This window comes from Fukomys damarensis, unplaced genomic scaffold (assembly GCF_012274545.1).
Source record: "Fukomys damarensis isolate Sample0158 unplaced genomic scaffold, DMR_v1.0_HiC HiC_scaffold_39, whole genome shotgun sequence".
Classification (NCBI taxonomy): Eukaryota; Metazoa; Chordata; class Mammalia; order Rodentia; family Bathyergidae; genus Fukomys; species Fukomys damarensis.
The window spans coordinates 44,730,798-44,745,669 of NW_022900951.1; the positions used below are offsets into that span (position 1 = coordinate 44,730,798).

The 14,872-nt window shown below is 39.3% G+C and overlaps 1 protein-coding gene across 1 annotated transcript; it reads left to right on the forward strand.

Moving 5' to 3' along the window:
• The first annotated feature begins 6,276 nt into the window (after positions 1-6,276).
• LOC104856382 (bone morphogenetic protein 15) lies at positions 6,277-11,740 on the forward strand. Its single transcript, XM_010615753.1, has 2 exons — positions 6,277-6,735; positions 10,887-11,740. Exons 1-2 carry the CDS (start codon positions 6,384-6,386, stop codon positions 11,738-11,740), a joined length of 1,206 nt encoding a protein of 401 aa, XP_010614055.1. The 5' UTR covers positions 6,277-6,383.
• The last annotated feature ends 3,132 nt before the right edge of the window (positions 11,741-14,872 follow it).

Below are 14,872 nucleotides of genomic sequence, written 5' to 3' on the forward strand. Positions count from 1 at the left end.
CTAGGGTGCAAGATCAAATGGATTGAGGGAAGTGATTTCCTCAGTTCCGTTGTTCTAACCGTACTAGTTCTGTCCTGGCCTTGAAAGGTTAGAAAGATAGAAAGGCTGAGATAAGGAATCTGCTTCCAAGCTTCATGATGCCCAGTGGCTATGTCCCAGATTCTGACTTCCAGATCCATGAGAACTACAAATTCTGGTCTTTCAAAATATCTTGCCACATTGCCACAGTAATAAAGAGAAATAGCAATCTGTCCACTTTATTCCAGGCATCAAAAGTAAAAACTGAGACAGGAATTTTGGCCTTAACTGACTCATTAGGATAACAAGGATTTGTTTATACAAACAAAGTGACTTCTTTTAAAAATTTGTAACTGGATAAAGAAGATGTGGTTTTTCTATAAAATGGAATACTACTCAGCCATAAAGAATGAGAAAGTAGATTCATTCATAGGTAAATGGGTACATTTTGAGGATATACTCCTAAGTGAAATAAATAAGTCACACATGTGTAAATACCAAATAGTTTCTCTGGTGTGGAAAAACTAAAATAGTACTCAAGATCCTAATAGGACAATTAGAAATGTGAAATAGGAAGAAAAGGACCAAAGGCGTAGGGACAGTGAGAAGGATAGGGAAAGGGGAATAAGGGAAAAGGAAAACAATATGAGAAAATGTAAAAATGGAATTAAGTGTTTGAAGGTGGGGAGGGGAGGAGGGGGTGAAGGCAGGGCAGGGACAAGGGGAAAAATGAGAACCAAGACCTAGCATGTAAAGGTACAAGATCCCAGTAATGAATGTAACCGTACTGTCTACCTAGAATGTACCAATAAATTCAATATAAAATTTTTAAAAATTTGTTATCTTACCCACTATTGGTCTCAAGTGTTTGGCTTAAGTCCAGATTCTTGGTATTTTCCTTTTTAACACCAAACTTGATACTGGCTTTCAAGAGGAAGACAGCACTTACAGACATGCAGAACAAGAGAATGGTTGCAGAGTCCTTGAACAGACCTTTCTTTTGTTATTGTTGTTGTTGTTTTGTTTTGTTACTTTTTGCAGTGTTGAGGATGGAACTCAGGGTGTGTGCATGCTAGGCAAACATTCTACCACTGACCTCCTCACCACAAACCCCAAATTTTTTATGATTTAAAAAGTATTTAATTTTTATTTTCACTTTTCTGTTTTGATATGGAGAATCAAACTCAGGGCCTTGCATTTTCCAGACAGGGAATGTGCCACTAAGCTACATCCCCAGCCCTAAATATTTATATTTTAATTGACAATAATTGTACATATTTATGGAGTACAGGGTGATTTGATTCATGTGTACAATGTGTAGTAATCAAACCAGGGTAATTTACATTTCCATATCCTTAAACATTAATAATTTCTTCCTGTTTGGACTCATTCAAATTCCTAGGTCTTTATAAAACATTATTAACTTTCTTTTCCTCTATCCCAAGTAGTAGCCAAAATGACTTTTCTGTAGTGAACTTTTCTGACACAGGCTCTATTGTTGTTTAACCATGCCTGTTGCCTGGGAAACAGACATATAATAGAAAATGGAATGAGACTTATTATGTACCCAATCTTTAGGATTTTAATAAAAAAGCCATCTTTCCTTTATCCAATACAAAAGAAGTCAGTTATCTAATCATATGCCCTCCAGACTTGGTTTTTGTAAAGTACTGTGCTTGCATCCAATAAGCTTGCATTGTCACCACAGCCCTCTAAAATATGTAGTGCTACTAATTCACATGTTATTAGATGAAGCTGGGGGACAGAGATTAGGTCAATTGCCCAATATCACTAAACCAGTTAAGTGTTAGAGCAGCGGTTTGAACCCAAGTAGTGTGCTTAGGGGCCTGCATCCTTAACACCTACAATGACATAGGTGGTACCTATTGGATACATGTTGGATGAATATTGTTGCAAGACAATGTAAATTATAACCTCGTAAATGAAAGATTCTAGTACACACATGTACTATATAAAGTGGCCATGTTCCTCAAATTGGGAACAAATATATCCTTTGTAAATTTTATGCATTTTTATCAGTGTACCCAGCGCACTGTAGTTTGAAATTTAACCCATACTACATTAGGAGTGCCTACTGCTCACAGACTCTTGGGATGACCCATTTTTTGTGTGTTCAGATTCTTTGTGTCATACTAATAATCACCTAAATTGTCAGATTTATATGCTTAGTTACTTAACATTACTTGCCTTTTCTAAAGCAGGAAGAACTGGCAAATATCTTTATAACATATCCTGTTCCACTCCCCTACAAACAAACCATTCACCCCTACCCCTAACTACAAGTCTAGAAAGATAGATGGTGCCCTCTTCTAGGGCTTTGGAGAAGTAGAATGCTTGGGGCCAACCCGAAGGAATTTCCAGAAAATAATCATGTCAACTTTCTCACTTTGGTGATAAGAAAAGGGTTGGTTTTTATGTCAATTTCTTTCTTTTTTTTTCCTCATTGAGTTTATTGGTACATTTTAGGTACACAGTACAGTTACATTCATTATTGGGATCTAGTACCTTTAGATGACAGGTCTTGGTTCTCATTTTATCCCTTTGTCCCTGCCCTCCCTTCACCCCCTCCTCCCCTCCTACTTTACAAACACTTCATTTACATTTTTAAATTTTCTCATATTTTTTTCTTTTCCCTTACTAGCTTTCCCCTACCCTTCCCACTTTCCCTACACCTTTAGCCCCTTTCTTCCCATTTCACAATGTCAGTTATCTCATTAGGATCTTATATACTATTATGGTTTATTCACACCAGAGAAATTATTCAGTATTTACACATGTGTGACTTATTTATTTCACTTAGGAGGATATCCTCAATATGTATCCATTTTCCTATGAATAAATCTAATTTCTCATTCTTTATGGCTGAGTAATATTCCATTTTATAGAAAAACCACATCTTCTTTATCCAGTTTCCAACAGATGGGCAAATGGGCTGTTTCTAAGTTTTATGTCAATTTCTGAAAACAAGAATGTTGACCTATTCAGCCAGGAGCCTAGGTGGGCAGAGTGATGAAATAAAAATTTTGATGAACTTTTGAAGGTGCTGAGCAGTTATCTCTTTCAGTCAAGTATATTTTACAAATACTTTAAAATATAAGCTATTAAACATAAACAATTTTCCATTTATTGAAGATTATCTAGGTGCTTATATAATAATCTTGGAAAGTATTTTCCCAATTTATAGCTAAGAAAAAAGAGATACACAAGGTTAAGCAACACCTCCCAAATGGCAGAACCAGGAATGAAAACCAGAATCATGCTCTCTCTTATGTAATGTGTTATCTCTTTCTATTTTCTTTGATTCTATATCAGAATACAACTCTAAAAGACATGGCAGAGAAATGTTCTTGAGAGATACAAGCCCCTTCCAGTATCACGGAGACATCAAGAGAAACCATGCTCAAAACGAAATGAACCCTTTGATAACATCATTTCCTGTCATCACTTGAACTTAATAATGTCAGATTTATTATGCTGTCCATCCAGTGGATGTGAAATCATAGCTTATGTGGTATTACGTTTCATTTTCCTGGTTTTCGTTACTTATTTTAATATTTGTTGGTTATTCAGGATTTACCTACTGTGAGCCATCTGTGTATATCCCTTGCTTGTCTGTTATTGTAGATAATACAATTGGATCTAATACAATGCTCACAGCAACTCTCTGGGGAAGCCAGCCATACAGATGAAGAAATTAAGGCTTATTGAAGTTTCCTTAGCTAATAGTTTTGAGTGGAGATCTAGAGATTATCAGTATTTGAGCAGAGATCTAGAAAACTCCTTAGCCCACATTTTTTTTGTACCAGGGGGCTTGAACTCAGGACCTTGCAAGGCAGGTGGAATGCCACTGAGCTACACCCTCTCCCAACATCTTTTGTTTTACAATGCATGTTAGAACCTATGGTTATGTAAGAAAAAAACAGAGAAAAGGAACAGATGATTTCAAACATGTAACTATATTCCACATGCCTATTTGTACAATTTAGACCATATGCCTTGTATCTAATGAGGCTTTGTATAGTTAACATAGATTAGTTACTTGTGTTCTCCCAACAACCTGTGAGGTAAAATGTGTCATTTCTGTTTTATGGCTGAGGAGACTGAGGCTCAAAGAAATGACAAAATTTTCCTTAGACAGGTTGAAGTACAGCTAATAGGAAAGAGACTCATAATTCATATAATAGAGCTGTCTGATTACAAAGATTGCCTGGTTTCTTTGTGGCTGAATTTGACTTCATCCAATAATTCAGCAAAATGAAAAATACAAAGGGAGAGGAGCAGCATCTGGCATATGATCTCTAGGCCTTTTAGGAAACATGAAGTTTTTCCTTTGGCCATGTACGTGTAATTCGATAAGCAGGCTGTTATTGTAGACATCAAGAGAATGAGTACTGTCAAGATAGGAAGGCTCCATCAGTGTTACCATGGGAGAACTGGAAGAATCTACGTGTAATACACCATGCTGTTATCATTGCAAACAAGCAAGTTAAGGACAAGGTTCGCAGTGGCAGATCTGATGTGGGTACTGAGCACATCAAGCTCTATGAGAGCCAACATAGCTTCCTGAAAGGCATGAAGAAAAATGATTGTGAAATGAAGAAAGCAAAAGTCAGAGGAACCTGGGCTCAACTCTGTTATTAGCCTGCTCTGTCCAGAGAAGTGCACTTCCAAGGGAAAGGATCCTGAACTTCTGGGCCCTATTCCCCATGAATTTATGTAAGAAAAATAAGATTTCTCATAAACAAAAACCAGCAACTTCCTAACTAAAGCCTGTGGCTATTCCACAATAACGATGCCTGACCATAAACATTGCGGTTATGAAGTAAAGGTTTCCTACAAATCAGGCCTGACTCATCATCTCTTATAACCAGGTTCCTATGGTTTGTGTATAGATGTTCCCCCAAAACCTCATATGATCATAGGGCTTTTTCAGATGTACTGAATCTAGAGTGTGTGACCCTTGGAGTGTAATCGCAAAAAATTTAGTAATCACTAAATCAGTCCACTGATTGGTTTGGCATCACCCTAATCCTGGTAGTCTGGGTAAGATCAAAGGAGCAGAAAGACACCATTAAGGTCCCTTTCTTGCTTTTGCTGTCTTCTGCTGTCATGAACTATTGCCCCCCTGCCATGTGCTACCTTGCCTTGGAGCCAGCCGATTATGGGTTAAAACATTTACAAGCCATGAGCCAAATAAAGCTTTCTTCCTTTAACTTTGGCTGTTGAGTATTTTGTCTCAGCTATGAGAGAAAAGTAACTAAGATACAGGTCTTGACTTCCTGCCCCAACTTCTTTACAGAACCCCAATGTCCTTGGAAAGGCCTATTCTACATCTACTATCTTCCTTCAGAATCCTGGCCCAGAGGCATCCTTAACCACCTGGCTCATCCCTGCTGTCTCCCATTAACCAGCTGGGCTAGGTGAGTTCTCACAGATTCATCTGCAGCTTACTCAGGTTTCTCCAATAAAGCTCATTGAACACTTGCCATGGAAAACCCAAACAATTGCAAGTTGCAAATTTTAAATTTAGCTACACACTAAAAGAAACCCTGGTCCTTTCACATTCCAGAAGCATTGTATCACAATTCCTGGTGGAGGAGGTGATAGCCAGGAATTCAAAATGATGGAGGCTCCTCAGGTGATTCCAACATACAGCCACGATTGACAACCACTGGGTAAGCCATCTTCTTCGGGCTCCGGCAGCCACAATCACTGAAATCTGACTTCTACATTTTGGCATTCATAGGAAATTTCTGGAACACTTGATACCCCCAGAGAGTGTGTATTTGAGTCCAGAATTTGCATTATTAACAATCATCCCAGCTAGTTGCACTACAAATCAGCAGCAGACTATATTTTGGGAAATGCTGCATTAGAGGCATGGAATTAGGACAGCAACAGGAGGCTTCTGGCCCTTTAAAGCCTGATTAAGGGCATGTGTTTAAAACTGTGGTGACTAGCAGGCCAGGAGTATTTATTTTACCCTCCAGGATAAGGTAAGTGAGCAAGTTCTGGAATGGACCTCTTTTGTGTTATCTCAGTCTGCTGAAGAAGTACTATCTTGTTCCCAGCCCTGGGGAGTGGGGAAGGCATGCTTGCTTGTTTACCTGCCCTTTCTGTTTGTTTTGTGCCAACAGGCCAAGTAAGGAGACCTGCTTTGGCTCTGGATATCCTCGAGTAGAAGGCAAAATAGGACCTATTTGCCTGCCCTTCTTTTTTCCCCCCTTGGTCCATCCTCGGTGGTTGTGGAGCTAAGTCGTGGTTACTTGCATGAAAGAAAGGGATCACAGTGGTATACTTTGAGCTTAGGTTGGAAGCTGTTGCTGAATACCAAGCCTTTCAAGATGATTGTCCTCAGTACTCTTAGACTCTTTCTTCTTTTTGGACTGATGCTTTATTTGGAAGATAGAGTCCAAATGGCAGAGGTGGGGCAGCCCTCTACGACCTTCCTGCCTGAGAGCCCTACCTTGCCACCTGCTGAAACCTCTACCATGCGCCTTGTTGAGAAGCTGCTAGAAGAAGCCCCTGGAAAGGAACAGAGAAAGCCACACCTCGAAGGGCCTCCACTGCAGTACATGCTGGAGTTGTACCAGCGTTCAGCTGACTCAGATGGGCACCCGAGGGAAAACCGTACAATTGGGGCCAGGATGGTGAGGCTGTTGATGCCTTCAGCCAATATAGCAAGGCCTCTTAGAGGTGAGTTCTTATATGTCCATACTGCTTTGGCGGGGAGGGAAGTGGAAAAGTCCTCAGAGGATAAGGAATCTGTGGTTTAAAGTCAGCCTTTACTGTTTGTGGGTGGATTGCTTCCTCAGGCATGGTTTTCAAAGGATTGCAAGCTTGCGAAATGCTGGTATGAAGCCTACCTCCTTTGTAGGGCCCCAATTTAACAAAACAACAGGTGGTATTGGGCTTAGTAGGGAATTTTTTCAATCCCCAGGGAAAATAAAGAATATGTCCACCCCTGTCTTTCATAGAAATCTTATTGCTTGTAATAGCTCTAAAAATTGTACTTGAGAAATACCCAGCTACACTCTTGGGCAGGGCTGTTCGTTGTTTTTTTGCTATTAGAAGACAAATAGTATAGGAGGTTGATTTAGGGAAAATATACAAGGCCTCAGAAAGGACAGAAACAAGTTAATATTTTAGGGTCTATATAGCTAATTGTGTGAACATATTATTGTACTTAATCCTTATGACAGCAGGCTACCATTTGTTATAGGATAATTAGCTTGATTTTAGAGACTGGAAAATTAAGGAATGGAAAGATTAAACAACTTGCAAACAGATAGACAGTGAGTACAGAGATAGTGTTTGAGCTTAGGACTAATTCTAAAATCTGTCCATAACTTTTCAACTTTTAAATAGAATATTCCAATATCCTTGTCTATCAAGCAATTTTCCTATTTAGGCTGTGGTACTACTTTGGAATATTGGCCCTAAATATGTTTTGGAATTGTCCTTGTTTCAGTTAGTGCCTGATTTCGTTTTGAAAATCTGCATTAAACTGTTCTAAGATAGCAACTCCTGAAGTTTAGGGCTCTCTACAGAATGTAGACAGCCACCAACTTAAAGAAACTCTTGAGATCTTTATGAGGTTAATCTGGGGCTTCCTCTAATCTCAGATGACCATAGACAGACAACCGCCCCCCATACACACACTTCAAAAAACAACCAAAATTTACATAGCTATCCCTTACTGTGAGCTTATGGTGTCCCAAGAATTTTACAACACATTTTTCAAACATTATCTCCTCAAATACCTTGTGAATACCAGATATGGTACGTAGGATTAATGTAACTATTTTATAGGGGAAGAACCCAAGGCTCAGAATAACTTTATCAATGTTACCTGGCTAGTAATTGATAGAGCCAGGTGTCAAACCTATGCTGTCAGGCTCCGGAGACTGTGCCTTTAATTGTCATGCTCTACTGAATCCCCAACAGATTTTAATTGAGCAGTAGGCCCTGTGTTTGGATTGGGTACATAGAGGAAAATAACTACTTTCCTGACATCTAGAAGCTCCTAGTGTAAAACAATGGATAGACAATCACATAGTGATGTTACGGTATGAAGAGTGATCTGAAGAAGGTAAGCAACAAGGCTTCCAGGAGATCAAAGATGAAATAGTTCACTGTGTGGAGCAAGAAAAGGGAAGCAGAGTGAATATCAAAGGGACTCATTTAGGAGGCAACGTTTGAACTGGAACTTGGATAAGGAGTAAGGAGAATATGCATACAGGCAGATAAGTACATTCTGACTTAGGAAAGAAAATAGCTTGGTGTGGATGAAGATTGATTCAATAAATATTTACTCGGCACCTAAAAGAGTTTTAGGCAAATAGATATGACTGAGACAGGTGAAACCCTTACTGTCATAGAGACTATGTTCTTATAGAGGAGATAAAGAAGCAAATATAGTTAAATCATTGCAAATTATGGCAAGTACTATCAAATAATGAAATGAGATTGTTGTGGTATATAATAGTGCTATCATCTCTTTCCATGGAGTTATCAGTGTAAGTACTTTGGAAAAGGTGACATTTGAGCTGGCCCATAAAGTGAGAAGCTAGGCATGAGAAGGTAGAGAGCAAGTTCATTTCCTTGAGAGGAATATGTGCAAAGCTCTAGAGTAGGGTTGGTGCACATTTTAGAGCTCTCAGTGATACCAAACAGCTAGCTTGCGGCACACGTGTTATAGGTTCACCACCCCTGTGAAACAAGCTTGTAAGTATCTGTGGTAGAAGCTAAGTAAATGTCATGGAGAATAGAAACATAATGAGGTTATGAGAGGCAGGGACCATTAGGCTCAAGGGATCTGGATTCCATTTCTAAGTGCAGCAGACAGCTGGGAAAATCAAGTTTGTACAGAAGATGCCTAGAATTAGGCAAATATTCTTGGGTGACTTTGAAACATACTAACATCTAGGGACTCTGGAAAGGATCCAAAAGAAGATGACAGGTTGTTAGGTATAATCCCTTTACCTGAAAAGTTCTAAGTGGACCCTTCTCACTCTGATCCTTAGCAACCCCACCCGGCTTCTGGAAACATGATATCAGGGTCTGAAAGGACACTTCCTCACCAGAAGGTGTGCTGGAGTTTTAGGCTGAGTTGCTTTCCAGGCAGAGTGGAACAGGTGTATGGCTTGGTCCTTGGAAAAATTCTTGTAAGATTGGATTGTGAAATAACTTAAGAAGGCAAGTAGAAGCCTGGCTTGGACCTCATATAATTTATTGTAGGTGTCCCAAACATGAGGGCATAAGTTGGAATATCAATATATAAAAACTTCTGTGTTGAAGATCCCTGTACTAATGAAAAATTCCAGGCCTATAGATTCAGTGGAGAAAGAGGTTTAGGTGAATAATACATAAATTAATGTGGAAGTACTTACTAAGACATATGAAGATGAAAGAAGGTTTTTCCTGACAGTAGCTGGCTTGGTAGTTTTTGTTCTTTACCTTTGCCAGGAAAGGGAGTAAAAGGTCAGAGCCTTGGACACTGGGTGTCAGCACTAGAGATTAGACTAAAGCTCTTAATCACTAGTGGATATGCAAGTTTTGTCAGGCTTCTCTGCAAACAAAATAACAGTGGAAAGGCTTTGTTAAAATAGTATTTAGAGAAGTGGTAGTGAAATGAAGGGGGTAAACTGAGAACCATTTCCAGCAAGGAATAGAAAAGAGAGAAATTGAAGAATAAAGGAGAGAGATGGCCAGGAGGCAATGATATGCAAGAAGTAATTCTTGAAGCTGGTAGAAGGTAGAAGTGGCGAGAACAGCTGTCCCCACTAATGGGGGATATAATTGGTGTCTTGGTCCTAGATTTGACAGATGTCAGGCATAGCACCCCATTGTTACCCCAAAGCTTCATCTGTATAGTGATAGGACATGATGATTTTCTTAATCCATGTATGTCTCAGCTCTTTTAATTGGTTACCTAATACAGACATTCCTCATTTAATGACTGAGTTCAGTTTCTGCAACTAGGTCATTAAACAAATTGTTTGCTAAGTGAGGAACTGTATATATTATGTACAATTTTAAAAACAGTGAAAGGAAACTGCACCTTGACGGCTTTGCTTTTATTTTGCATAAATCTTACAGATGATAAAATTACAGTACTATATTGTATGCAAAAATCACAATATGGCATAAACAAGGTATACTGTACAAAAAGACATTAGGCTCTATAAACAAAATATGCAGAACTATACCCCAAAAGAGAGGATGAGTTGTAAGTCCAAACAGTCATAAAGCTGAACAGTCATTAAACAAGTAGGTCATTAAATAGCAATGTCTGTAATAGTCAATAATATAATTTATCTACTTCTATGAATGGGATATGACATATAATTATATATTTGAGTTTTTACCTGCTGAACACAGCCCTGTGAGTGGTCTCAAAGTGAAACACAATTTCTTGATATGGAAATACAATGGTTCAAATCTTGATTCTACCACATAATAACTGTGCGTACTTTCTGTTTTGATTTGTGTTTCTGGGGGTTGAGCACAGGGCTTCACATAGGCTAAGTAAGTGCTCTACCACTGAGACACATTCTCAGCCCTTGGCTCTGTGTCTCTGGTAAGCTTCTGTGAGCCTCGGTTTTCTTGTTGGCAAAATGAGGATAAAAAATAGCCTACTGAGGATTAAGGAGGTTATTAACATAAAGCATCTAGCATGTTAATAAGAATGCATGTTAATAAGCACTCAAGAAATTAGAGATACTATCATTATCCTGAGTTAAATTTTAGGGCTGAGTACATCTGTCAGTCTATATGGAACGGTTTTTTGAGGGCTATTCAGCCTAAAAGATAAGCTAACCCCTTCTCTGTGCTCTCTTGTGAAGGTTCCTGGTATACACGGATTCTGAACTTTCTTCTAGGACGCAACCGGGTAGCTTACCAGTTAGTGAAAGCCACTGTGGTTTACCGCCATCAACTCCATCTAGCTCACTTCAACCTCTCCTGCTATGTGGAGCTCTGGGTCCCAAAAAGCCCAAACAACCCCTCTTCGGTAAGAGGTTCCTCAAAGCTGTCCCTGATGTCTCAAACCTGGACAGAGATGGATCTCACCCAACACATTCAGCAGAAGCTCTGGAATCGCAAGGGGCGGAGGATGCTACGACTGCGTTTTATGTGTCAGCCTCAAAACGATAGTGAGGTTGCTGAGTTCCACGGACATGACCCTTCATCCGTGCATATTGCCTTCTTGCTACTTCATCTCAATGACACTCATAAAAATGCTCAGAAGGCTGAACTTCTTCCCAGTGTCCTGGAGGAGTTTATGGAAGGAGAATCTTCTCTTCTCTCGAGGAAGACTCGGCAAGTAGATAGTGTTGCATCTGACGTTTCTGGCCCCTCTCAGGAACAGGATGCATCTGAAAATAACCAGTGTTCCCTCCATCCTTACACAGTCAGCTTCCGTCAGTTGGGCTGGGATCACTGGATCATTGCTCCCCACCACTATACCCCGAATTACTGTAAAGGAACTTGTCCTCGAGTACTACACTATGGTCTCAATTCCCCTAATCACGCCATCATCCAGAACCTTATTAATGAGCTGGTGAACCAGAGCATCCCTCAGCCTTCCTGTGTCCCTTATAAGTATGATGCCATGAGTGTTCTTCTTATTGAGGCAAATGGGAGTATTTTGTACAAAGAACATGAAGGTATGGTTGCACAGTCCTGCACATGTAGGTGAGAATGAAAGTGTAGCTCACTCTGGTTTCCCAAGAAATTGGAAAAGCGTTTAAAAGAAATAAATATCAATGTTAAAGCTGAAATAGCTTCTTCTCGATCTGTATGTTCTCTTCCTTGCCTCAAGTGTTACTGCATTTTCCCTCTCTTTTTGTGAGCTACTCAGATCATAAAATTGATGCCAATCTTCCAGCACAGATAATTATCAGAGCACTTAGTACTTGGGTGCAAGATCTTCTTTTGATAACGTGCTTGGTTTTTTTAAATGACTTTAAAGTCATGGGTACATGATACTAAACTTTAGAAAGTGTCCTAGCAAAGCCTGAGGAACATGAGGTCTTCTTAGTGTCCATCTTATTTAGGGTGGTGAAAACAGCTTTAGGTTTTATCTTTTTCCGTACCTTCTAAGCTCCTAGAAACTTCTAGCTACTGCCTACTTCTGTGCCTATATTATTTCTAAATCTTTTCTTAGATGCACTAGAAAACTTTGAAGCAAATCTACTGAAATCTCTTAGTTATCACATCAGGCTTTTCCTCTTAGCCTCTGAATATGAGGAAAGTACATAGGACCCCTTCCTGTCCTAGGACGAGTACAGTAGCCTTCAATGAGGCTCATAAGAAAACATGAGCGTGGAGCTGTCTGAGACGGCAGCCTCTCCAGACCACCAGCTTATAGGGTGAAGAGGAGAAAGCTGTCATTAATTGAATTATGCATGAAGGCATTAAAATTTTTCTGTGGAAGAGATCTTACAGGGTATTTTCTTTATGTGACTCTTAAACCCTGTTAATAACCCCAAAAGTAAAATTGCTTTGTGGCTGAAAGCCAGGACACCTGATTAGAGATGGAAGTAGTGGGATTGTGTGGGGTGATGACTTTTTGAGACCTGGATTTGTATGTTTCGTGTGTCTAGTGGGACTCTGGTTAGAGTTCTTGCTGTTTAGGGGAGGCATGGACCCCTGCTTTGGATTAAATATGAAATGCAATGTGATTCCTTTCTACTCCTTTGCTTTATTTTAGGTGATAGGACTAGGCTGTGTTGAAAATGATTTTATTGTTGTAAAAGAAAATCTTGGATATTTTCGGTATTGGGAGAGGGTGGGTGAAAGGAATTAATTTCCTTTCATCCCATTAACTATGACCAGGAGTTCATCCTGGTCCCTGAGGGGCATGGCTGAAGTCTCTTCAGAATTCTTCTCTCAAGGCAACACTACAGGTGAGTATTACACGCCAAGGTGTTTTGTTAAAGAAGCCTAGTAGGTCTTTTTCCCAGATAAGATGTTCTTTGACCAGTCTCATCACCAGTCTTTGTGGCCTAGGACTGATTTAGAGGGCATGTTTTCGCCAAATATTAATTCTTATCTTTGTTTTTCTTGTCCATTACAAATTAACTCGAATTTTACCACTTGCTTCTCAATTGACTCCAGCTAGACTGAATATCTTACAAGTCTCTACATACAAAAATTTTATTGTTCTGTCTGAAGAGCTGTTCCTTAACATACTTTTGCCCTCATCTATCTGCTTTACTTAACCATCAGCTCAGGCATTATTCTCCATGTCCTCCATACCCTCATGATACCCCAGACTCAGGTAGATGTCTCTTCTGTGTTCCCATATCATACAAGCTTTCCTTTAATACATTCTAGCATTCTCATTTCATGAGAAAAGACAGAATTCCTGCTGAGGGATTTCTCCTGTACCTTACCCTGTTTTGTGTTACCAGAACCCAGCACCTACCAAGTATTTGAACACAAACAGAGGAGAGTAACAATTTTTAGGAGGGATGCATTCTTCCTGACAATACTTTTATGTGCACATATTACATTTATTTCAATGAAGAAATTAATGAAATATGTGTATATATTATACATAAGTTGGGATGATCAAATTTTGTGTCCCATTACTTCAAAATGATGATACAAATTTCAGTAGAATGTGACATTTATTAAGGCAGTTTGTAGAATCATATGTGCTGCAAGTTAGCCTTGGAGAGGAAATATGGGATTTCAGTACAGCCATGATTTCAGCCTGACTGTTTTGGGGTGGAGGGTCCCGTGAGTATTCTTTCCAGGTTCTTGGTGTCTTGAACAAAGAGTTGGACAAGACACACAGAAAAGGTAGCAAAGGTGTACACTTACTGAAGACAGAAAGGATGTGTACTCTAGAGGGCACCAGTGAAAAGGCTCACTAACAGTGGCCCCGAGGATAAGGGAAAACTGGATCTTAATATCCAAAATTCTTTAGTTGGTTACCCCTTCATGCAAATAAGGCATTGGGATATGTGTTCTATCAAAAACTCATGTTGCTTGGTGCTGGAGTTAAACTCCCCCATCAAAAGACCTACTTGGCTTCCCAACAGATGCAAATGAAGGATCAGGAACAGTGTCTTAATGGCTTGTGGACACATTCAAATGAAGGTTTGAAAATAGCATGTTCTGATGGATCCTGCAAATGGCACCAGCTTAAAATGATAGGATTGAAAATAGCATTTTTTCGATTGGTCCACATTGCTCAACCATAAGCTTAATGCCATGTCCTCTCTTTGTCTAGCATCTCACTCAACCTGTTGGCCATAGATTTTTAGGACTTTTAACACATTCTACCTAGATAGTTGTTGGGTTCGTCTCAGCCCTACTTCATGCCTGGGGTTGGCACAAATAAATAACAGATGTGAAAGTGGATCTTTGTTGTAGAATTTGCTACTGAGTTCAGCCTCTTGGATGTTTGGGATTTTCAAAAAGTTGTGATTTTCTAACCTTGTGAGTCCTGAATTTCTGTGAAACTTTGTCTATGGAGGTTACAGGATCCATTTGACCTATTATCCAAGAATCCTTGAACTGACAAAAATATCCAAGGAAATAACTAGCAGAATAGGGTTGGTTGTGGCTAATAACAAAGATTCTCTTTTCTTTATTAAAATAGTTTATGTTTGTGTGGTATAGATGTTTTTGATATACAGTGGTACTTTGGTTCATGAACTCAATTCTCCCCTTGATTCTGGTTGCAAACTGAATTGTGCAAGAACTGAATCAAACTTCCCTATAAGGTCAGCATTGAACCTAACCATTGAATTTGATTTGGCTCTCATGCAACTCCATTTGCGACCAGATTCATGGAAAGAATCAAGTTCATAAACCA

Excerpts from the sequence above, each read along its gene's own strand:
- LOC104856382 (XM_010615753.1), top strand. The coding sequence starts at position 6,384 with ATGATTGTCCTCAGTACTCTTAGACTCTTTCTTCTTTTTGGACTGATG. Across the intron at positions 6,736-10,886 it reads TATAGCAAGGCCTCTTAGAG|GTTCCTGGTATACACGGATT; the intron begins GTGAGTTCTTAT and ends TCTCTTGTGAAG.